The sequence below is a fragment of the Tursiops truncatus genome, chromosome 5, assembly GCF_011762595.2.
Source record: "Tursiops truncatus isolate mTurTru1 chromosome 5, mTurTru1.mat.Y, whole genome shotgun sequence".
In the NCBI taxonomy this organism is placed as follows: domain Eukaryota; kingdom Metazoa; phylum Chordata; class Mammalia; order Artiodactyla; family Delphinidae; genus Tursiops; species Tursiops truncatus.
Genome location: NC_047038.1, coordinates 71,614,461 through 71,640,852, shown reverse-complemented (window position 1 = coordinate 71,640,852; position 26,392 = coordinate 71,614,461). Strand labels below are relative to the sequence as shown.

The following is a 26,392-nucleotide window of genomic DNA, read 5'->3' as shown; positions in this document are numbered from 1 at the left end:
CCAAGATCCAGCCTCATCCACCAGACCACAGGCACCAGTCCCCTCCACCAGGAAGCCTACACAACCCACTGAGCCAAGCTTACCCACTGGGGGCAGACACCAAAACAACAGGAATTACAAACCTGCAGCCAGAGAAAAGGAGACCTCAAATGCAGTAAGTTAAACAAAATGAGAAGACATAGAAATATGTGGCAGATGAAGGAGCAAGATGAAAACCCACCAGACCAAACAAACGAAGAGGAAATAGGCAGTCTACCTGAAAAAGAATTCAGAGTAATGACAGTAAAGATGATCCAAAATCATGGAAATAGAATGGAGAAAATACAAGAAACGTTTAACAACCACCTAGAAGAACTAAAGAGCAAACAAACAATGATGAACAACACAATAAATGAAATTAAAAATTCTCTAGAAGGCATCAATAGCAGAATAACTGAGGCAGAAGAAAGGATAAGTGACCTGGAAGATAAAATAGTGGAAATAATTACCATACCACAGAGCAGAATAAAGAAAAAAGAATGAAAAGAATTGAGGACAGTCTCAGAGACTTCTGGGACAACATTAAACACACAAATATTCAAATTATATGGGTCCCAGAAGAAGAAGAGAAAAAGTAAGGACTGAGAAAATGTTTGAAGAGATTATAGTTGAAAACTTCCCTAATATGGGAAAGGAAACGCAGCAAGTCCCATACAGGAAAATCCAGAAGAAACATGCCAAGACACATATTAATCAAGTGATCAAAAATTAAACACAAAGAAAAAATATTAAAAACAGCAAGTTGGAAAAGCAACAAATATCATACAAGGGAATTCCCATAAGGTTAACAGCTGATCTTTCAGCAGAAACTCTGCAAGCCAGAAGGGACTGGCAGGACATATTTAAAGTGATGAAAGGGAAAAACCTACAACCAAGATTACTCTACCCAGCAAGGATCTCATTCAGATTTGACAGAGAAATTAAAACCTTTACAGAAAAGCAAAAGCTAAGAGAATTCAGCACCACCAAACCAGCTTTACAACACATGCTAAAGGAACTTCTCTAGGCAGGAAACACAAGAGAAGGAAAAGACCTACAATAAAACACCCAAAACAATTAAGAAAATGGTAAAAGGAATATACATAATTACCTTAAAAGTAAATGGGTTAAATGCTCCAACCAAAAGACATAGACTGGCTGAATGGATACAAAAACAAGACCCACATATATGCTCTCTACAACACCCACTTCAGACCTAGGGACACATACAGACTGAAAGTGAGGGGATGGAAAAAGATATTCCATGCAAATGGAAGTCAAAAGAAAGCTGGAGTAGCATTCTCATATCAGACAAAATAGACTTTAAAATAAAGACTATTAAAAGAGACAAAGAAGGACACTACATAATGATCAAGGGATCAATCCAAGAAGAAGATACAACAATTGTAAATATTTATGCACCCAACATAGGAGCACCTCAATACATAAGGCAGATGCTAACAGCCATAAAAGGGGAAATTGAGAGTAACACAATCACAGTGGGGGACTTTAACACCCCACTTTCACCAATGCACAGATCATCCAAAATGAAAATAAATAAGGAAACACAAGCTTTAAATGATACATTAAACAAGATGGACTTAATTGATATTTATAGGACATTCCATCCAAAAACAACAGAATACACTTTCTTTTCAAGTGCTCATGGAACATTCTCCAGGATAGATCATGTCTTGGGTCACAAATCAAGCCTTGGTATATTTAAGAAAACTGAAATCATATCAAGTATCTTTTCCAGCCACAACGCTATGAGACTAGGTATCAATTACAGGAAAAAAAACTGTAAAAAATACAAACACATGGAGGCTAAACAATACACTACTTAATAACCAAGAGATCACTGAAGAAATCAAAGAGGAAAACAAAAAATACCTAGAAACAAATGACAATGAAAACACGATGACCGAAAACCTATGGGATGCAGCAAAAGCAGCTCTAAGAGGGAAGTTTATAGCAATACAATCCTACCTCAAGGAACAAGAAACATCTCAAATAAACAGCCTAACCTTACACCTAAAGCAATTAAAGAAACAAGAACAAAAAAACCGCAAAGTTAGCAGAAGGAAAGAAATCATAAAGATCAGATCAGAAATAAATGAAAAAGAAATGAAGGAAACGAGCAAAGATCAATAAAACTACAAGCTGGTTCTTTGAGAAGATAAACAAAATTGATAAACCATTAGCCAGACTCATCAAAGAAAAAAAGGAAGAAGACTCAAATCAACAGAATTAGAAATGAAAAAGGAAAAGTAATAACTGACACTGCAGAAATACAAAGGATCATGAGAGATTACTACAAGCAACTATATGGCAATAAAATGGACAACCTGGAAGAAATGGACACATTCTCAGAAAAGCACAACCTTCTGAGACTGAACCAGGAAGAAATAGAAAATATAAACAGACCAATCACAAGCACTGTGATTGAAACTGTGATTAAAAATCTCCCAACAAACAAAAGTCCAGGACCAGATGGATTCACAGGCGAATTCTATCAAACATTTAGGGAAGAGCTAACACCTATCCTTCTCCAATTCTTCCAAAATACAGCAGAGGGAGGAACACTCCCAAACACATTCTACGAGGCCACCATCACCCTGATACCAAAACCACACAAAGACGTCACAAAAAAAGAAAACTACAAGCCAGTATCACTGATGAACATAGATGCAAAAATCCTCAAAAAAATACTAGCAAACAGAATCCAGCAGCACATCAAAAGGATCACACACCATGATCAAGTGGGGTTTATCCCAGGAAAGCAAGGATTCTTCATTATACACAAATCAATCAATGTGATACACCATATTAACAAACTGAAGGATAAAAACCATATGGTAATCTCAATAGATGCAGAAAAAGCTTTCAACAAAATTCAACACCCATTTATGATAAAAAATCTCCAGAAAGTAGGCATAGAGGGAACTTACCTCAACATAATAAAGCCATATATGACAAACCCACAGCCAACATCATTCTCAATGGTGAAAAACTGAAACCATTTCCACTAAGACCAGGAACAAGACAAGGTTGCCCACTCTCACCACTATTATTCAACATAGTTTTGGAAGTTTTAGCCACAGCAATCAGAGAAGAAGAAGAAATAAAAGGAATCCAAATCGGAAAAGAAGAAGTAAAGCTGTCACTATTTGCAGATGACATGATACTGTACATAGAGAATCCTAAAGATGCTACCAGAAAACTACTAGAGCTAATCAATGAATTTGGTGAAGTAGCAGGATACAAAATTAATGCACAGAATTCTCTTGCATTCCTATACACTAATGATGAAAAATCTGAAAGACAAATTAAGGAAACACTCCCATTTACCACTGCAACAAAAAGATCAAATACCTAGGAATAAACCTACCTAAGGAGACAAAAGATCTGTATGCAGAAAACTATAAGACACTGATGAAAGAAATTAAAGATGATACAAACAGATAGAGAGATATACCATGTTCTTGAATTGGAAGAATCAACATTGTGAAAATGACTATACTACCCAAAGCAATCTACAGAGTCAATGCAATCCCTATCAAACTACCAATGGCACTTTTCACAGAACTAGAACAAAAAATTTCACAATTTGTATGCAAACACAAAAGACCCCGAATAGCCAAAGCAATGTTGAGAAAAAAAAAAAGAGCTGGAGGAATCAGGCTCCCTGACTTCAGACTATACTACAGAGCTACAGTAATCAAGATAGTATGGTATTGGCACAAAAACAGAAATACAGATCAATGGACCAGGACAGAAAGCCCAGAGATAAACCCATGTACATATGGTCACCTTATCTTTGATAAAGGAGGCAAAAGTATACAATAGAGAAAAGACAGCCTCTTCAATAAGTGGTGCTGGGAAAACTGACAGCTACATGTAAAAGAATGAAATTATAACACTTCTTAACACCATACACAGAAATAAACTCAAAATGGATTGAAGACCTACATGTAAAGCCAGACACTATCAAACTCTTAGAGGAAAACATAGGCATAACACTCTAGGACATAAATCACAACAAGATCCTTTTTGACCCACCTCCTAGAGAAAGGGAAATTAAAACAAAAATAAGCAAATGGAAGATAATGAAACTTAAAAGCTTTTGCACATCAAAGGAAACCATAAACAAGACGAAAAGACAACCCTCAGAATGGGAGAAAATATTTGCAAACGAAGCAACTGACAAAGGATTAATCTCCAAAATATACAAGCAGCTCATGCAGCTCAATATCAAAAAAAATACAACCCAATCCAAAAATGGGCAGAAGACCTAAATGGACATTTCTCCAAAGAAGATACACAGATTGCCAACGAACACATGAAAGGATGCTCAACATCACTAATCATTAGAGAAATGCAAATCAAAACTACAATGAGGTATCACCTCACACCGGTCAGAATGGCCATAATCAAAAAATCTACAAACAATAAATGCTGGAGAGGGTGTGGAGAAAAGGGAACCCTCTTGCACTGTTGGTGGGAATGTCAATTGATACAGCCACTATGGAGAACAGTATGGAGATTCCTTAAAAAACTAAAAGTAGAACTACCATACGACCCAGCAATCCCACTACTGGGCATATACCCTGAGAAAACCATAATTCAAAAAGAGTCATGTACCACAATGTTCACTGCAGCACTATTTACAATAGCCAGGACATGGAAGCAACCTAAGTGTCCACTGACAGATGCATGGATAAAGAAGATGTGGCACATATATACAATGGAATATTACTCAGCCATCAAAAGAAACGAAATTGAGTTACTTGTAGTGAGGTGGATGGACCTAGAGACTGTCATACAGAGTGAAGTAAGTCAGAAAGAGAAAAACAAATACTGTATGCTGACACATACATATGGATTCTAAAAGAAAAATGGTTCTGCAGAACCTAGGGGCAGGACAGGAATAAAGATGACGTAGAGAATCGACTTGAGGACACGGGAAGGGGGAAGGGTAAGCTGAGACGAAGTGAGAGAGCGGCATGGACATATATACACTACCAAATGTAAAATAGATAGCTAGTGGGAGGCAGCCACACAGCACAGGGAGATCAGCTCGGTGCTCTGTGACCACCTAGAGGGGTGGGATAGGGAGGGTGGGAGGGAGATGCAAGAGGGAGGAGATATGGGGATACATGTGTATGTATAGCTGATTCACCTTGTTATACAGCAGAAACTAACACATTATAAAGCAACTATACTCCAATAAAGATGTTAAAAAAATAAAATGGCCCGCAAGGAAAAAATAAATAAAAGTGTGTACCTGGATCCTGTTTTTTAGGAATCTTGTTCTCTACCTTCTCTCTTGCTTTCAAGCTTCTAAAAATCTTAACATCTGTATCAGTCCTTCCTGTATTCTCTGATCTCTACACGAGGTTTCTTAGGTCCTGACAATTCCTGGCCATGTGACTTGCTTCCTTCCTCATCCATTTTCTGGGCATCCACTCTGAGCTGGAGGCCCCGCCACAGGGAAGTAAGATTCTAGTGTAGGACAGCTTTAGAAAGTGGTGACCAATGCTGACACACACTTACAAACTAAGTGGGTGGTAGCCTTGGAGATAGTAAAAATGGTCATTTCTACCTGGCTCCTGGCACATGGTAAGCACTAGGTTATTAGCTCGATGTTTAGAAATACTCCACAGTAGTAAATTTTTAATTTTATTAAAAGAATTTTAGTTTTTTTTCCTCTTTGGCTGAGGACTGTTTGTACTGTCTTATTAAAATACTGTATCTGGAACTATTCTAAGTTAAAGGAAACTGAAGATGCATGACGACTAAATGCATTGCTTATCCCTGGATTAAAAATAAAATAATTCTCAAGGCCATTCCTGGTACCAAGGGGGAGGTTTTCATCTGGCCTGTATATTAGGTAATAGTATTGTATCAGTGTTATATTTCTTGAGTGTGAGCAGTGTATTGTGGTTATAAGAATGCCCTTGTTTCAAAATATGGAGTGTCATAATGTAACTTACTTTAGGATAGTTCAGAAAAAATTCCATCTCTGTATCTATAGGGAGAAGTACACACATACACACACACACACTCTCAGAGTGGCACAGAGAATGTGGCAAAATGTGAACAACGGAAAACGTAGGTGATAGGTATATGAGTGTTCATTATCTTATTCTTCCGTTTTTTCCGCAGCTTTGAAATTTTTCCATGTAAAAAGTTGGGGAAAAGCAAAAAAGATTAAAAAACGAAATACTCTGAAACTACCGTAAGTGATTTTTAAAGAAAAAGTCAAAGAGAAGAAAGAATTGACAAATCAGTTCTGAAACCAAACACAAATACTTTTTATTTATGGGGTATCGTTTTACATCAATTCCATTAAAACCTAAAACCAGTTTGCTGTACTCAAGTTAGATGGCATAACAGTATTTCAGTTAAGCTGGGAGTCACAGGACTTGCACACGTTTATGAAGGTAATGCAAATACTGACGACACGAAGCATTCACAGTTACAGGTTAGCTGCTGTTCACTAACAGTAACCCCCAAGAGAAATGACTTCATGAAAAAAAGCAACCCACGTTTTGGTCTCATTTACAGACACCCAACCTTTCAGTTGGTCAATGAATTCTATACATTTATTATACAATGTATGAAAGAATAAAAGATAAGGCGTACAGAGGTATTTTAGCAGTTGTAAGAATAAAAACCAAGGGCACAAACTAACTTTTAAAGCTTTCTGTATAAACTTCAAAAGCACTGTTAAGATGGAGACTGAGAGGCAACAGAAGTTTGCTGTTAATCCCGAATCTAGAGGTCTGTCTAGTCAGATTTATAAAAACTTAATTCAGAGGTCATGCTTCGAATAAGCTGCATGTAATGTTATAGAAGGTGTTTATGGCAAATCAAATAAGGAAATTTCCAACCTACCGCAGCAGTAAACATCTAAAAGTTGCATTCTATTATGACAGAGTATTGCAACGTGGAGTTCAAAACATGATGGAAAGAGAAAGGGGGGAAACGTAGGTGAGAAAGAAAAACCAGAAAAAGGCACCCTCATTCACTTGGCATTCACCCATAAACAAGTGCTTATGTAACTGAGGGACATTTTTAAGAAAAAGTGTCTTATTACCCTGGCCCCTCTTCTTCTCCTTAAAAATAACTGCACAGAATCAAGAAAACCAAGGGCAAGCACTCTGCAGTCACAAAGATTTATTTTTCAAGGGAGTTCAAAGATTACTTGGACTTCTCTAAATACGCAAGATTATCCCTTTGGAATACTTATTTCCAAATTAGGTACATCATGAAATAGTTTTTACTTGGCTTTTCCAAAACCCCTATCATCAAAATGTCCATTGTGGTTAAAATGTAACATCTTCCCTGTAACAATCCTTTTATTTTAGGATTAACTGTGCTTTAGTGTTTAAAAAAGTCTCCAGTTTCTCACAATACCTTTTAAACCAATTTCATCTATGATTTATATTTGCTTTAAACAAAACTAGAGTTGATCAAATTTAAGAACTGCTGCCTTTAAAGTGTAATTTTTTAACTTTATTGGATCCTTTTGAAAATGACTCAAGTTTTCAACAGATTGGAACCTGCCTATGGCCAATCGCCACTGGAGTAGCAGGTGCCCGTCAGAACGGAAGCCCTTTCAACGCGTTGGTCTCAGGAGCAGTGCTTGCTCAACATCTTCTATGCTTTGCAGATAGGAATTTGTGCAAACTGGTGCAAACTGGTGTGAATGTGTAAGGTAGAAGGGAGTCTACAACTTCTCAACAAGGAATGGTTAAGTATGCTTAATCACTACAGAGTTTTTCCAACTTCTGGTTTATTTCACAGCAAACCAAACCTTTCTATTCGGTAGAAAAAGGAAGTAATTTCATTCTACCATATCATGATTTTGTATATGCACACACACTGTATATACATACAAAATTCCTGTCTTTGGTGGTTCAGTTAGGGAAAAAAATAATATATGAAAATCTGAACACTGTTGGCAAAGAAACTGTGAAATCATGGTCAAGAGTAGCACTGTCCGTGTGCTTTACTCATTTAATGCCATTTAGAGGTTCACATTTGACCCAAAAGGTTTGGGGGCCAGATTTTGAAATAATCGGAACCTCTTCCAACCGCTGCACGTTCAATCATGGATTTTGCTCACAACTAGGCATTCACTTGTTTAAATGCACCATTAGCTTTCACTTGGTTTAAGTCGTTAGACTTTTGTGTTTTCACAAAACCTTAGGGACTAAATTAGTCATTCAATAGCACCAGATAGTTGAGGGAGAAACATGTTATTTATACATTTCCTTGAGAAGGGTAAGACAAGGGGGAAAAAAAAAGAAGACATAAAGTACAAACCTAAAACTACCGTCCTGTTTACTCTTGTTTCCTCATCCACATAAATAATGGCTATCACCTCTCTGTACACATTACTCAGGTAATGATGAGCGGCCCCTCCAGGAAAGGTCCTACCGTGTAATAGAGATTTTAGCCCAATGCTGGTGGTGTCGTGTCCACTGCCTGCAATGGACATTCTGCCAGTAAAAGCCTAGCGTGAAAGAAACAAAAATGGAAAACAAAACACCTCTCACTTATAGTATAGTTCTTTCCCCCTCAAAACTAGAGAACTAAACACCATGAAAGCTTAACTAAAAATTCAAGCCACAACTAAAGGTGCTCTGCAGTTATAAACTGCCAGCCAACCACTAGGTTATCGTGGAGGCGGCAAAATAAATTTTACTTAGAACGGCATAGAAAGCATCAGCAGACCAAACACTGACTAGAAGAATGCACAAGAAAAAAAAAAAACACGCTAAAGTTGTTTACAAAAGTTTAAAACCAATGAAAAAAAAAAGATGCAATTTTAATTTGTTCATCTGTACCTATAGGCAAACCACGCTAGCTTTCACATTAGAAAATCAAAACCTATACCCTGCATGGTGGAAATGACTTGTGGCATAGTATGTATCTGTGTGTTCAATTATTCTAACTTCCATCATTTAAAAATGCTAATATTTAAGTACACCAAATTATATTTGGCATATGCCTCTGAAAAGTTATGACTCCCACCTCCTTCCAAAGTTGGCCTCTTTAACAGTAAGGTTAATTCTGGCAACATTTGCATATGGTAACAGTTGTTCTGTCTTGTTTTCTGAAATGCTACATTTGAGACCAAATAAATGTATAATTGGTTCATCTGAAAAAAGGGACTAGAAATATGCCACAAAAATTATTTTACAATACATTTTTGCAGAAATAATCTCTAGGTGAAGCTTCTTCTTTTTATACACATATACAAAATTTAAACAGCAATATACACATAATCACAGTGAGGACGTTGGCAAATTCACCAATCTGTAGTGTAAATACAAACTGCAAAGCAGCCTTCCAAGAGAACAATGCTACACAGCAAGCAGAGCTGGCCCATTCAATAGCAAACACCAACACGTCCCTGCCAAAGGGAGACAGTGCAAGAAAAGCAGCATGCGCTTGGATACAAACAGCAATTTATGGCTAATGGTTGACATAACTGTGGTAACAGTGACTCTCTCGCTGCTATGCATAAAGTCCTAGGACATCTGTTTGTCTTTATACCATTCCACAAACTCGTCCAACAAGACTGGCCCTGAAGAGAGAGAGAACAACACGGCTATGAGGCTTCTCACAATGAGGCAGATGAGCAACTGTGCAGGGGCGGGGGGAGGGCGGGGGAACACCTGCCCCGTACTTACATGCTCCATCTTCATCGTAGTTGCTGAGGTCAAGGTTAATTGTTCTGCTAAACTCTAGCACATTGCACCACTGGTCTTTGTTAATAACTTTATATTTTGATTGCTGGTGGAGGGAAAAGTAGTATGAATTACTGACACACACAATTAACAAATGAGATGGTTTCACCTGCTGTAACAATCAACTTAATAAAGTTCACGAAGGTTAACTCTTTCCATCTGAGGTACGCTAAGCACCAATCTAACCACTGGACCACCAGGGAAGTCAGCCCTAATCTAGGAGAAGGGTGAGAGAGAGCAAGAGGGGAGCTTCAGATGACAATTTTCATTACAAAAATATTATGGGGGCTCAACACAAAACAACAAATACATCAAAAAACACAATTTTACATCCCCCAGAAGTGAAATTTCTAAACTGGCAGAAACCCTTTTACGTAAAAGAGCGATAATTCCTATCCCACAGAGATGTGGCAAGGATTTAAAGAGATAACTTCTCTAATTCACGTAAAGTACTTTATTTAGTGCTTGGCACACAGTTAAGTGCTAAATAAAGAGTTGCTCCCATTAATAGCCCCTGACATGAACGGCATGCTCACTGTCAACTGTTAGCTTACAGCGCACGCAGTGGTGGGCTGACTCAGCGAGACCTCGCTAAGTGCTGCAAGCGGTCTCAGGACCAGGCGGTCTAGCCACTGAAGGGTTACTCCTCTAATAATTCAGAACTTGACTCTGATCATAAAAGAACTCAGAATAGCGATGAACTAGTTTTTCTCTTCCTCCCAGACAAGAAATATGCCACGTGCATATTTTAAAATACAGTATTCCTGTATAAAGATTTAAAAATAAAACCCAGTCCAACAATGTTTAAAAATCCTCGCCACTAAAATCAGGAACACTGGAAAACAAAACAAGTACTTAAAAGCAAAGAGAGCTGCACCAACGGTTTGGAGGATGCAAACACAAGAAAAGCTCAAATGAAAGGATTATTGTGCCCTTTTCAAAGAAAAATGCAAACTAATATAAGAGAGAGAACAAAACACAGACCACAAGTTTAACTTTCTAAGCAACTAAAAGCAAAACCCAGTCACCGAAACAGTTGATGGTGCCCCTGGAACTGTGCGAAGTCAAATTTGCTGGCGGCAAGGTCTTCAGCTACAGAACCCTTCACACCCGGGCTCAAATTCTGCCCATCTCTCTGAGAACAGGAACCTGTTTCTACTCATTTCCCAAACAAAGCTAACACTTCTTAAGGCTGTCAGAGAAACTGGAACAGATGACCGGTAAATATGGGTTGTCACAAGTACAAGTAAACAAGTACTTCTTATATTAAAAACTAGTTTTTATACCTTTCTTTGGGAGTCCCAGTTAGTAATGCGAAAAGCAATTTTTAGTAATAGTTCTCAAAGAATCCTTTCAGTTGGAAGTTTTTCTGGACCATTACACCAAGTAAGTTGTAAGGAAGATCATTTCAAGAGTGAAGCTGGAGTCAGGGGAAGGCCCAGGATCTTCTCAAAGATGCAACACCCTCATCCTTTCAAGCAGAAAGCATTTTTTAAAGGGGCCTGGGACTGGAGGGCAAGAAGGATGCTCTATATGACATGACAACCCATGTAACTCAAACTTACATCTCAGATTCTTTCAGGTCCTGCAGAGTTATTACACTGCAACAAAGCCAGTTCTTAATAACCAACAGCTCAAAATTTCTATCACTAATACTTAAAGCAAACGAACGACAATGAGAGAGGAAAGTGCTGGATTACTTCTTACACAAATGTGAAGAAAATTTAAACTGCAGGAGATGCTGTCTGAAGGAGTTTGCCACTTAGATTGATCTAGGTCCCCAAGTTACTTGGAGATAAGCGTAGATAAGAATACATTACAAACTTAATTTAGTGAGAAGGCAGGTGGCTGTTCTCTAACCTTTGCTTCAGAAAAGTAGAACTTCACCTAAAGCCACAAAAGAAAGTAAATCTTGTTTTACTCTTTTTATGAAGAGCAGGAAATCTAAACAAAAACTAGCTTTTAAAATGGGGACAAGAGAGGAAAGGACAGAGCCGCGCTGTCTCTGATGTGTTTGTACTGGGGAGCGATGCGGCACATGCAATGCACACACGGGCACACTCAGAACGCAGGGAAGTGCTCACTGACAGCAATTACATCACCACAGTTCCTACAGGCAGAAAAGTACAACAAACAGAAAATTACATAAAAGAGTTAAATAAAGTATACTTGGTTGTTCTAAGCAAGCAAACATACATTCCATAAAATAACAATTTAGTACCTCTAAGAATTGGTGAAAAACTGGAAAAAGGGGCCAGATTTTTCCTAATAACAGTCCCAACATGCACTTGGCAGTGTTTATGTCTAGGCTGCGCTGGTCCTTTTCCTGTTTAACAAACAAAAACAAGGATGAGCCAGGTGCCCCCAAATAATAAATCCCAATAATCCAAATTTCTGTTTTACTTCAACAAAAAAATTAGTAAACAGCTCATTTATCATACACTATAAAAACCCTGAATTCAGACTAAGGTGGGGGAGGGGAGGTAGTCAGGACACAGTGGGAAGAGTAAATGGTTTTGTACTATATAATTTTACTGTGAGAAAGAGTCATGTCAACTGATTGATCACCCTAATGCAAAATACATTAGTTACATGGTAACAATCTCTATATGATTATTTCATGCGATAAATAAAAATCTGTAACTTGCTGTTTGACATTTATGATTATTATCAACATCATAATTACTGATCCCAAAGCCCGTAACTTGACTAAATGGAGTTTAAAGGTTTCTAATTCCATGCTTAGGAATCAGGTTTCCTTGATAAAAATCATTTTTCCACCAATTTTTATTTCTTTGGTAAATGTTTTTCTTGTAACCTAAAAATGTTGTTAAATTGAGCTCATAATGAATGCTGGGGCTCTGGAGGGTCTTCCCAAATCAGAGGATGCATTCACTCCCCCACTCTGGGAGAAAGCAGTCTGTCTACCTGTTACAGTCCTTACCTTGGAGTCGCTGGATGTGAAATCTCCTAGCAGAACACCCCTGACTAACAGTCAAGTGAAAGACAACATTGCATAAGGAATCCAGAAAACACATTTACATAAACCTGAATATGGGCAGATTAAGCTCATTTTACTTATACTCGCAATTAAGAATCCTAATTTCTCACTGAGCTTTCTTACAAAGTTCCATTCGGGAACTACAGGTGGGCAGTTTCTATGCAAAAGGACAGAGGACGTGGGACCCTAGGTGGTAACTTTATGTATCCAGAGCTAGCCTCCTCGTGGTATCTCAACTTCAAAGAAAGTTTGCAAAAGTACTTTTCTACAAAGGGAAAAGGAAAAGTGCCTGGCTATCCCACATGGGGTGGAATCTAGATGTTCACCAAATTACGGGGTGATGCCGTGACCACCACTGTCAGCCACATATGCAGCTACACACACCTCCTCAAAAAATTGTTACCGCAAGGATTCTAACAGTGAAGTGCTCTTTAGTATACAGAGAATTTCTGGCCGTGACACTGAATTTTAAAGTGACGGACTTAAACAATACAGCAAATGTAAGGGCCTAGCTCAACAGCCAACAAAGTAGATGAAGATTCGGGAAGATGTGTGATGGGTCTGTCTTTTGGTCCTGGTGGTACAGCACAACGACCGTTCACCCACTGAGACCAGGTCAGATGGCTCCGAGTCAGCCTTCCCTGTTCTGACCACACAACTGAAGTCTGAGGATGGCGGGGGACCCCCATTCCACAGTGCAGTGCCAATAGGGGCCTCCTCTCTACAGCCTGCTCTGCGGTCCCCGGCCACGCATATCATCCTGCTCAGGGCTGCAGTACTCACTCCGTGGAGAGGACGACGGCAGGCAGGAAAGGTGCCCTCGAGGGGGCCCACCTTCTGCCACCAAGCCTCACAGGTCTGTGGCACTGCACGGGCTCTTGCTTCTGCGGTGCACTGTGCAAGGAAACGGAAAGCTTCCTCTCACCGTGTCACGCGGGTGTGGCAGCAACAGCACACCCCACTATGGAGCATCCACAAGGAAAACGAGGGGACTGTTGAAAACACACGCGGCACCTCAGGACCGGGCCCCCAGGTCACCTGCTGAACAACAGCTCCGGCAGCACTGGGCTGAGGGCACGGGCGCTCTGGAAATGCTCTCCCTTGGAGGAGTTCGTAATCCTTCACTCAACCTAAAGTCGCTAGTCTCGCCCTGATAACATACTGTGCCTTCTTCCAACATCATCCATGTCCCCGTCACAATGGACATACACTAAGGTGACAAAAAAAAAAGATACAAAGGACCTGGACAGACTCTTTGAAACAGTGCAATCATCTGACAAACTGATGATCATGAAGGATTTCAATGCATGTGTTTGGCAGCGATGCCAAAACATGGATGAAAGGCATCAGACTCACAGGACTGGAAAGCTGAACAGCACTCACTTACTCCTGCTCTGCAAGGGTGCCAGCCAGCAGCTCGCAATCACTAACACCATCTTCTGCCTAGCAAATAAGAGAGAGATATTATGGATGCACTCTCGATCTCAACAGTGGCATCTCGCTGATAACCAACATTGCCTGTGGGTGGACGTGAGGCTACGTGCAAATGACCATGACTGGGGGCATTCCGAATTCCTGGGGACAGCACAGCTGAGAGACCCCAGAGCAAACAGCTACTGAACAGCGAAATGGAGACATGCCCAGGGGGTTCTCTGACAATGATCCTAATGGCATTCTCAAAGGGCTTCCCAATTAAAAGTGAAATGAATCTCCCAGAATTCTATGAAGCAGCCATCAACATTACAAGTATTTAAAAAAAAAAAAAATCACCTTAACAAATTCAAGGAATACAGCAAAGACATCTAGAAACCCCTCGCAGGAAATTCAAATAGTACACTGTCAACACCAACGCTGTGGACTCTGCTCGTGGAGCACCATGGAGCGAGTGGCAGATTTCTGCATCTCCAGGTCAGAATTTAAGCAGAAAGTACCTTGAGACAGGCTGTCCAGAGTCAATAAGCATCCCCAGAAGGCCCACTGAGGTTAAAGGAGAAGAAGTGAAACTTTTCTCCCTGCCTGCCTCTTAACTCAACTTTCATTTTCTAAGATAACAAAATAAAAAGCAATTTTATTTTTCAAATAATAATAGGAACTGAACAGGTTCTATGCACACACCAAAGATGTACTAACCCCATACAATACACAACTAGATTCTGCCTTGTGGTCTTCCTTAAACACAGATTTTAAAATTCAGTTACAGATGAGATCAGTCCTCTTATTTGCAGCTGCAAGACCAAAGGATCCTTCTCTGAATATTCTATGAAGTTATGTTTCGTATATGGAATGCACTACTCAAGCTAAAGACTACTAACACCTAATGTAGAGTAGAGAATAATGAAGTTTTACCAAGTTCTGATTTGACGTTCAAAAATGAAAACAAATATTGCCTTTGTTTATGTTAGACTGTGTCTCCAACACAGGTCTTCCTGCAAGATGTGAAAACTAAGCATTTTTTTTCTTAAATGGCACCAATGACACAAACTGAATCAAAGTAATTAAACAGTTAATTGTCAATATGCAAATATAAATACATTACAAAAATTAATCTTCAAACATCTAGGTATCCAGATATGCTGTATCATCGACCCTTGTGTCAAATGATCTACTTCCAATTTTCACAGTTTTAATAGCTTAAAGACTTGCACTTGAAAAGGGGAATGTTGAATTACTAAAATTATAAAGAAAAAATCTTCAACATTAAAAAAGAAATCCTTAAGATTTTCGAGAGAGACTAGATGAACTTGAGAAACAGTGTATAAATGCCCATGATCACAAACATTTTAAATGGCGACAACCAAGTCATAAATCAGTACATGAAATCAAAAGGTCTTCACTGAAGACCTGTAATATAGGTCACGGGACTCTCATTTGAGACCACAGGATTACAAAATAGAAAGAGAAAATGCAGTCTTCCTTACCACAGTTCAACAAACATAAGGCAAAAATAGCGCTAAAGAACTCAAATCTTAAAGTGGTTGTTTACAAAGCTGAAAATACAGCAAATCAGTTTTTTGAATGAGAGTTTTTTTTTTTTAATACACATTAAAAACAAGCAAAAAGGTCATAAAACCCATGAGTGCCCTCCCACTGGGAAAAGTGAAACTAAACCATGATGCTCTCAGACCTTACCCCAGCATAGTTTTCAAGTAACAATGTTTGCAAGGCAATTACTTGATTAAGCTCAACTACTGACAATTCCTTTAAAACAAAAGAAAAAGAAAGATCTGCCAACAGGCATAGCCTCTCCACAGTGTTTTGTATGGCATAGATTCTATTACTGTATGCACTACTCTTGGAAGGTAAATTATTATTTGAAACCTAAGTAATGTCAGCGAAGAATAATTCAACAACTATTTCTAATTCTGTGGTTAACTTTTACTGAGAACTTAAACTGAGCCAGAAACTGTTTTAAGTGCCTCATACTTCAAACTCATTTAATACAACAACCGTATTAGGATAGGCATCGTTATAATCCCCAATTTATAAATAAGGAAACTGAGGCAGAGGAATGAAATGACAATCGATAAGAGCTGGGGCTTGAACCAGGAGTCTGATTCCAAGCCTGAGCATTTCATCGTGTACTACCAATCCACCTCCCCGAGAAGGAAGGGGGGAAGACCGCTCTCAATGTTAAGAGACACACAGTCCAGTTCGCTTCACAAACAACTGCTGAGCAAATCTGGGCAATAACCGAACAGTAATCTTAAAGGTAAAGCTGACAAGATGTCCAGGGTAACAGACCTCAGATTAGATGACCACATATTCTTCCTACTTCTGTCCTCGCCCAGGCCCACCTTCTGTTTTCCTCATAATTTACAATGAAAGTACAAGGTAGAAGCAGAGAGAAGTACGTACGTGTGTGTGTCTGGTGCGTTGGGGGGTGTGTGGAAAGGGAAATTAGACAAACACATCGGTTAAGAAGTAAGAAACTGACTCAGGTTAGAAGAGAAAATGAATCAAATGGTCAGAGCAGATGTCAGATTAGAGCTAGGCAGAGTTCTCTGATAACAGGGGGTGTTGAACACAAGACCCAGCAAAATTTTCCTTCGCAAATTCTATGAGTAACATCCACAACCATTCCATTAAATGGAAGCAACGTAGACGTTGGCTTTCACCTGTGACCTCTTACACTTTCTTGAAACACCTCCTCAGAAACTAAACAAAAGCACTGGTACCTGGAAAAGTGGGTGCATCAAGGGACAGGCTGTGAGGACTGACTTGTAACAAGAGATTAACTGTCACAGGATCACCTCTCAGGAAGGGGGATTCCCACTGGTACCTTCGGCCTCCACAAAACCCTCCGTTACAACTTCTCAAGCTTTACTGCAAGGAATGAAAAACAAGGACTTGCCCCTAGAGGAATCTCCCATTCTTCTCTTGCTCACTGCCCTTCCTCTCCTTCACCCTGAAGGCCTCCCTTCTCTCCATCCAGCAATTCTCCACCTCAGTCACGTGGGAGGGCTCCACTCAGCTCCCATCTCCCCAACCCCACCTCCGAGCCCACTGAGGCCTTGCCTCAGTCCTCCCCATCATTCTCGCCTTCCTACACCAAGGCTGTCGGATGCAGCACTGCTGGAAGATCTCCAATAACGGCATCACCGTCAATTCATGGTGTCCACTCTCAGCCAGATGCCAAGATGCTGCTGCTATCAGCACTTCACTCAGCCCAACATTCATCCTTCTCAGAACCCCAAGAGGCAACCCTCTGTGGCTTTCAGCACAGTACCCTGTCTCTGCCCCAGAGAATGCAGAAAAAACAAATTTAACTCATATTTAATAACTAGTCCCAGATCAACCAAAAAATTCACTATATTTAGTCTTTTTATCTCATTCTATTTGTCCAATCTTATTCTCACTAGGTCCTTTTAAAGGAGTCAAGGCAAAAACGGCTGTTTTACTTAAGGAATCCATACAACCATATTTGTTTATACAATAAATAAAATCTACATTAGGGGGAAAATGCTAAGCATAAAAGGGTTCAGACAAAATTCCACTTGCAGAAGGAACTGGCCATTTCAGCTCTTGAGTCTCTACCCCACCATCTTCCTGGAACAGGACACCACAGGACGGTGGACAGTTTGAGTCAGGAAGGTGGTGTGGCTCCACGGAGAGGACACGGTCTGCACTCAGGGGCAGAGCCCAGGCCCTCGTGTTGTCCCCTCCTCTCTGGCCCTCAGCCTTGTCGTCTGCATTGTGACAAGACTGGACCAAGTGTCCTCTTGTGGTTTCTTTCAACTCTCAAGTTTCAAGATTCTCTGCCATCCCTAAGACTACACATAAGTTCAAGTCAAAGTAAAATCAGGAGAAAAATAATATAACTTTACAACCAAGTACTATTTTTAATTGCCTACAAGGTTCTAAGGTGAGGGGAAAACAATCACACTCTTAGGATTATAATTTTGGTGGAGAGATGTTAAAAGGGGCATTTTATCACTTTCTGGTACTACAGTTTCTTTCCTGGTAATGTTAAAGGGTAATTCAGAATATTTAACATATGTCATTGTTATTTCCAATAGAGAATACTTAGGATATTAAGACTGTAACAGGGATTCTCTGGTGGCGCAGCAGTTGGGAGTCCGCCTGCCAGTGCAGGGGACGCGGGTTCGTGCCCCGGTCCGGGAGGATCCCGCGTGCCGCGGAGCAGCTGGGCCCGTGAGCCATGGCCGCTGAGCCTGCGCGTCCGGAGTCTGTGCTCCGCAGCGGGAGGGGCTGCAGCAGTGAGAGGCCCGCGTACCGCAAAACAAACAAACAAACAACAACAAAAAAACTATAACAAAGTTCAGTTCTTACTGAAAGTTTAATTTTAAAAGGTCTGCTGTGTAATTATGCGTTATTACCTCTACGAGTCATTTTTCTAGTAGGAAAAGAAAAGGATTGGAGGGAAGAAGGGGGTGGGGGGTTGAATTCTGCTTCCAACCAAGACAGAGTTAGAGAAACCAGATTCTCACCCCCCGTGCACGTCAAACAACCAGAAAACTGAACAAAATACATGAGACAATGGCTCTCACGCACTGGTCAGTGTGAAGAACAGGAGTGTTGACCCCTGAGAAAAAGGATAAGTCCCCAGTGACAGCAGCATACTGTGCGGGGGTGGCTTCCAGGCCCCAGCACAGGAGGGGGACCCAGCCCCAGCCCAGTGGAACCCCAACCGACTGAGCTTCTTCAAGCTTTACTGCAAGGAATGAAAAACAAGGACTTGCCCCTAGAGGAATCTCCCATTCTTCTCTTGCTCACTGCCCTTCCTCTCCTTCACCCTGAAGGCCTCCCTTCTCTCCATCCAGCAATTCTCCACCTCAGTCACGTGGGAGGGCTCCAGAGTTGGTGGAGTTCAAGGAGGCATATAATTGGTGGGGCAAAATACCAGCATGGGGGGAGCTGCACAGAGAGACCTGGAGACCCGCAGAATGTCTCCCCAGCCGCTGGATGAGGACTTGTCTGTGCACATGTGAGAGGAAACCACCTGAGTCTGGGAAAGAATCACTGCAGAAGAGTACGCAGAAGTTGCCAGAGCTCACATGGGGCTGGGAATAGTTTCTATTTCCACCAGCCACAGTGGAAGAAATCTCCTAATACATAGTGCCTGGGAGAGGATCCTCAGAAGGGTATTACTGTCTTACTAGTGGGGCTAAGTCATCCCTAGACTGAGGCTGCTCTGGTCCAGTCCTTTCAAAGGATCGATCTGATTCCAAGCAACTTAACTATATACCAGAAAAAAATTTAAATCCAACATTATTTAAAGGAATACAACAAACCCCAGCAACCAACAACATAAAACTCACAATACCCAGCATCCAACAAAAAAAGAAAAAACAACTACTAGGAATGCAAAGAAGCGGTAACATATCGCCCACAACCAAGATAAAAATTTTAACCAAGAGAAAGAGATATAGAAATGACAGATATGATGGAATCAGAAGACAATGCTGTTAAAACACCTGTTATAAACACATTCTAGATGTTCAAGAAGGTAGAAGAAAATATTACCATGATTAGAGAAATGGATATAAAAAGACACAAATGGAATTTCTAGAGATGAAAAATATAGTATCTGAAATGAAAAATATACTGGGGCTGCTAGGATTAGCAGAAGAAAAGATTAGTATTAGAAGATATAGTAATAAATATTATCCAAAGGGAAAACAAAAACAAAAAAATTGAACACAGTATCAGTAGCCTGGGGGACAATATCAAGCATCTAACATAGGTACAACTATAGTCCCAGAAGGAAGAGAGGGGGAGAACAGAAGAAATATTTGAAGAAATAACAGCGGAGAAATTTCCTGATTTAATACAAACTGTAAGTCCAAAGACCTAAAAAACTCAACAAACCTTAACCAGAATAAACATAAGTAAAATTATGCCAAGGCACACCACAGTCAACTTGCTGAAAAGCAGTGAAAAGAGAATAAAAGCAGTCAGAAAACAAAACAAGACAGTATGCTCAAAGGAATAATGAATGACACCAGACTTATCATCAGAAACTCCACAAGACAGAAGACAATGGAGAACTATCACTAAAGTACTACAAAAATAAATGGTCCATCTAGAATCTTTTATCCAGAGAAGTAGCTTCCAAATTGAAGGCAAAATAAAAGCTTAGAGATTCATCACCAGAAAATCTGTACTATGAGAAATGCTGTAGGAATTTTTTTAGGCAGAAGGTAAATGATACCAGATAGAAATCTGGATCCACACAAAAGGAAGAAAGAGCACACAAGTGGTGTATATGTGGGTAAATATAAAAGATATTTTTGCCTATTTAAAGCAAAAATGATATTAATATATACTATGACCTGAATGTGTCTGCCCCCCCACTAATTCCTATGTTGAAACCCTGATCGCCAAGATGATGGTAATAGGAGGTGGGGTCCTCAGCTGCAGAGAGCTCCCTCCTCCCTTCCACCATGTGAGCTTATGGCAGAAAGACACCTATCCTGCTGGCACTGTGATCGTGGACTTTCCAGCCTCCTGAATTATGAGAAATAAATTTCCATTATTTATAAGCTACTGAGTCTCTCGTATTTTGTTACAGCAGCCTGAACAGACTAAAACAATAGATTGTGAGATGTATAATACATGTATAAGTAAAATGTATGACAGCAGCAAAAAGTACGGAAGGGCAAGATGAAAGTGCACTATTGTAAAGGCTCCTGCATTATACATGAAGTGGTATAATATTATCGGAAGATGGACTGTGAAAATTTAAAGATGTACACTGTAAAGCCTAGAGCAATCACAAAAAAAAAAATGAAACAGAGACACAGCTAATAAGACAATAGTGGAAAAGAATGATTAAAATGGAATCTAAAAAAAACCCCTCAATTCAAAAGAAGTCATGAAAAGAGGAAAAAAGGAACAAAAACAAATGGGACAGGGCTTCCCTGGTGGCACAGTGGTTGAGAGTCCGCCTGCCGATGCAGGGGACACGGTTTTGTGCCCCGGTCCGGGAAGATCCCACATGCCGTGGAGCGGCTAGGCCCGTGAGCCATGGCCGCTGAGCCTGCATGTCCAGAGCCTGTGCTCCACAACGGGAGAGGCCACAACACTGAGAGGCCCGTGTACCGCAAAAAAAAAAAAGGGACAAAAAGAGAAATGAATAGCAGTTTAGGAGATGTAAACTTTACCATATCAATAAATACATTAAATGTAAATGGTTTAAGCATCTCAAGACATATACTGTCAGACCCAACTGTGCATATGCTATATATAAGAAACCCACTTTAAATATAAAAGCACAAATAGGTTTTTAAAGAGGATGGAAGAAGATATATCATACAGACTTTAATAAAAAAAAGCAGAAATGGCTATATTTGTATCAAAGTAGACTTCAGAACAAGGAATATTAACAAGGAATATTATCTTTATCAAGATAAAAAACATTTCATAATGCTACAGGGTCAATTCTTCAAGAGGACATAATAATACTAAGTCTATCTAAACCTAATGCCTGAGCTTCAAAATACATGAAACAAGAAATGATACAAATGACAGAAGTAATTATAGTCGGAGAGTCCAACATTCCTCCCTCAGTAAATGATAGAACAGTAGGCAGAAATCAATAAGGATACAGAAGACCTCAACAACACTATCAACCAACTTGACCTAACTGACGTTTATAAAACATTTCACCGAACAGCAGCAAAATATTCATTCATTTCAGGTACACGTAAAACATTCATCACAGCAGACCATATTCTGGACCACAGATCAAGCCTCCCTGCATTTTAAGTGGACTGAAACTGTCCAGAGTATGTTCTCTGACCACAGCAGAATTAACGATAGAAAGATTACTTGGAAAGTCCTAATAGTTGGCAAATAACACAAGCAACACACTTCTAAATAACCAATGAGTCCAAAACAACCACAAGGGAAACTGGAAAATATTCTGAACTGAATGCAAATGAATACACAACACCTCGACACTTGTGGGATACAGCTAAACCAAACAAAACAAAGGATTCAATAACAAACTCATCTTAGAGCATATTTTAGCTAAACTGAAATCTATTTGGTAATGATTAAATATGCGTGGTTGTTATTCATCATTACATAAAGGGGTTTAATTTGCTGATATTTACTGATACTCTCCTTAAACGGCAAAGATCTCTGTGGGCTGCTCCCAGGGATATGACGAAAGAAAACACGCACTCCCTTAACCTGTCAGAAAAAATGTGGGCCTGTACCCAAACTCCAAGGCCAACCTAGAGGGATACGAGGGCCATGTAAGTGAGGGCACATGTTCTCTCCGGGGCAGGATGATTCTGTGTGACAGTGGAGGCACGTGGCTTGGGCCCAGAAGCCCGATGCTGCAGAGAGCAGTCAGGGGAGAGCCTTGGCGGCACAAAAGGCAGGGAGCAGAGAGGTGGGGGCAGGCGGCAGGTTCAGCGAACTGCTCGTTCGATGTCAGCACAACACAGGCGTCTTGTGGGAGAGGAAGCCTGGGACTGGACTACGAGGGCCTGGAGGGAGCCACAGACGCGACCTGGAGCCAGAACCTGAGTCTGAGTCCTGAACCTACTGCTGAGCAACGAGGCAGCCCTGCTCCAAGTTCCCTGCTCCCCTGTGAAGGAGGACAAAACCAGCCCGTCTGTCCCTCCGCTGCAGGGGGCGCAACCGTACCACCCACACGGTGGGTGAAGCACTACATTCACGCGGAGGCGACGGGTGTAGTGGCTTGGTGAGCTGAAGGTGCCCGAGTGGTCCCAGATGAAGGAAGATGGAGGACACCCTACCGGGGTGAGTGTGGGTGAGAAGGGAGAGAATGTGGACGCAAGGCCACGGCAGCAGTACAGGCGAGGAGCACGGCCTCAACCCCAAGGCTGTGGTGGAAGCACCGAGAAAGAGGCAACAGAGGGGCCTCGGTGACCAGCAGAGAAGGGGATGGAAAGCCAGGGAGGAGGAAAATGGAACCCGGTTCTAAAGCAGTGGATATGTGGGAAAATTGGACCCTCAAACAAGGAAGTTAGAAAATATTTTCGTGAGAAGGCGTGATGCTTCTAAACAAACTTTTGCCCATACAATAGGACACTGCTGACTTTGGAAGGAAAAAAATCTCATGAAACAAAACATTTAATCCTAAAAACTATGCATCTATTCTAAAAAGCATCTGGCAAACAAATTCTATATACAACTACACAAACGCTGTTTAGTAAAACACTGCAACTGAATTTCACCATGTTACTTCTAACATCTATACATTTTCATGCATGTCCTGATTTTACTTGAAGGCTGCAAAAATTCACAAGTGAGGACATCACAGTGTACTACTAATGTGTTATTATAGATGCACCGGATGTACAGATGCACAGATGTAATAATGTGTTATTACAGATGCTCATCAGCAAATAAACCTTTGGCTGAGCTAACAGAGCCAAAGCGAAGAAAAAGTGAAAAGATCAACACGGAGGTAAGAAAAAAGAATTATTTGTCACTGAGTTCTCTGCTTAAAAAAAAAAAAAGATTAAAAAGAAATCATCAATCAAGAAAGCCTAGTCACCTGAACCCACCAGACACACAAACATAACAGAAACCACCATTCTGCAATAAAGTGTAATCGTACATATGGGCCGTGGACAGTGAATGAACACAACGCCAACTTATACCTCAGGATTTGTTACCTTACGGTGACCAGGCTGAAAAATACAGCTTTATGTCACTCCAGTAGAACCACCTATTCACCTACTTGGACTGGCTCACTGCGTGACAAACAAGATGATCACTTTTCAAAATGATGACTAGAAACTATGTTTGAATAACGTCCACTGAAATTAGCTTACGTTTGAAATTCAAACGATTTTCAGATACGATATAGCACCCAAAATGAAACTGGCTTTGATCTGACTAACTTATTCCAGTAAACTCAATGGGTGAAGCTTTGCTGTTTCGTGAGAAGGAAAAGATTTGTCAAGCTTACCTAAGAGACATTTAGAACAGTGTCTATTACATGCCCATTTACAAGTTACTTCCTAAGCCAATCTCAAGAGCTATTAATAGTCTGTCACTAGAGCTTTTTGCTGACATACTACATTCTTGCCCAGAATCAGTTAGTATAGAAAGGGTACACATAGAGAGAAATTCTAACTAGCATCCTGGGAGTAGCTTATTCAACTTCCTTGCTGTAGTACGTAAAACAAACCTCAAAAGGGGAGGGAGAGAGAGGGAAACATCTGGATAGGCTCCAGAGAACTCACCCGTGCAAAGTCAAACGCATATCTGTAAATAAGTTTAAAGTTTGTAGAATCATTTAATAATGATCTTAAGTAATCCAAAGTATTTCTGAGTTTTTCTGTTGTATCACATCTAGAAAAACAGAATAAAGGCAAATTATAACCCGAGTTTTTTTTTTTAACGTGGGGCAGTAATATAAAACACAATACCAAAAGACAATAAAAACCCTGGAGTTGGAACATGTCCACGATGAGCTATTTTCTTCCTACACTTTTTATTTTAAGAAATTTCAAATGTACAGAAAAACTGAAGGCCTAGTAAATACACACCCACATACCCATCCCCTGGGCTCACCATGAGCACTGTCACATTTGTGCTCACTCTCTCACATACATGCACTTTTTTCTGTACCATTTGAAAGTAAGTTGCCAACATAATGCCACTTTACTCCTAAACACTTCAATGCCATCATCACTCTTAATATCCTAGAAATGTTAACTTTCTGAGCTAATATATGACCCATGCGCAAATTTCCCAATTTTCCCCCAGCTGTTCCTTTTCATCCGGGATCCAATCAAGGCTCGTGCACTGCTTTCAGGTATCTATCTCCTTAGCATCTAGAAGGTGTCCTGCCTTTTTTCTGTCTTTCTTGACAATGTCATTTTTTCAAAGACCAGACTAGTTGTTTTGCAGAATCTCAGTCTGTCAGATAATTTCCCTATGATTATATTTAGATTAAGTACTCATGATAAGAACTCTCCACGTGATGTCCTTCTCAGTATACCCTGTGAGGAGGCTCATAACGTCAGTCTGTCCCATTACTGGTGATATTAAGTTGATTCATTTGGTGAAGGTAGCGTCCACCAGATTCTCCACTTAAACGGTACTCTTCGCCCTTCTGAAATGGTGTGTAATCTGGGGGATGATACCTTGAGACTGACAATCCTGTTCCTCAACAACATTTCACCAGGTGTAACATTTTAGCATCTGTTGATGAGCCCTGCCTGAATCAGTTTTAACATCTGAAGGTACAAAATGGTGATTTTTCTAATTCTATCATGCTTTTACACTTACAGGCTGGAATTGTTCTATAAAGAGTTCTACTCACCATCTTTCTTACTTTCTAGACTTAAGGATTTTTGCCTTTTACTCAGTGTTATAATCTGCTACTGTCTTCATTCTTTTTGATGCATAAATTGTCCGTGTTTGGGCACTGGCCCCTTCAAGCTGGCTCCAGTGTCCTTCTGACATGTCCCCGTCAGTCTCTGAGCACGTACGTCCTCACTTTCTGGCACAAGATATTCTAGTTCACCTTGTACTCTCTCTACCCTAAACGTGAAATCAGCTATTTCTCCAGGGAGCCCCTAGTGATAACCATCTATTTTCACAGGTACGAGACACACTGTTTAGTTTTCTTAAGTAGACTGATTGGTTATTTTTACAAACTAATTTTCTGTTCATAACATCTAGCCCTTAAAAATGAGAACAAAGAGTCATCATTTTCACTGACAATATTAAAGCTTTTCAATGCTGCATGTGTACCCTTGCGTTTCTCTGTAGAGCTTTTACCTCCTACTAAGTATAGACAATACATATTACAAGTATTATCAATGTAAATATTTTACGTACTTTATAAACTAAAATATGGTTCGTAATAGAGCATACCAATGTATTTTTAGCAATAAATTTGTGAAAGCTTTTTTTTTTTTTTGTAGCTATCTACAAAAAACTCCCCAGGATCTACTGAGATGATAAAATAACTAAAAGTCAAAAGCTACAGTAAATATTTCATTTCTATAAGTCTACAACAATTTAGAATGTGCTTTATTTCTTCCTGATGTTTTTGAAAACTAGAAAAGATTAAAATTAGACTATTTTAGAAGTCAGAAAACCCTCCTTTAAGGGACTGACATGTAAGCTGAGAGCTGAAAGACAGGTGGAA

General features: G+C 40.0%; 1 protein-coding gene across 9 annotated transcripts in view; it reads right to left on the bottom strand.

Moving 5' to 3' along the window:
* Positions 1 to 6,311: 6,311 nt before the first annotated feature.
* The window catches only part of DCUN1D4 (defective in cullin neddylation 1 domain containing 4), a 68,993-nt gene continuing 48,912 nt past the window's right edge, over positions 6,312 to 26,392 (bottom strand). For 8 of the 9 annotated variants that reach the window (XM_033856990.2, XM_033856988.2, XM_073805238.1 and 5 more), the window contains 4 exons: positions 24,474 to 24,582; positions 12,004 to 12,108; positions 9,726 to 9,828; positions 6,312 to 9,619 (listed from right to left, as the gene is read on the bottom strand). In XM_033856990.2, coding sequence (XP_033712881.1) covers positions 9,564 to 9,619; positions 9,726 to 9,828; positions 12,004 to 12,108; positions 24,474 to 24,582 — 373 coding nt within the window. In that variant the 3' untranslated portion in view covers positions 6,312 to 9,563. The remainder of the gene's footprint in view (positions 9,620 to 9,725; positions 9,829 to 12,003; positions 12,109 to 24,473; positions 24,583 to 26,392) is intronic. The other variant, XM_033856989.2, reaches the window with a different exon arrangement.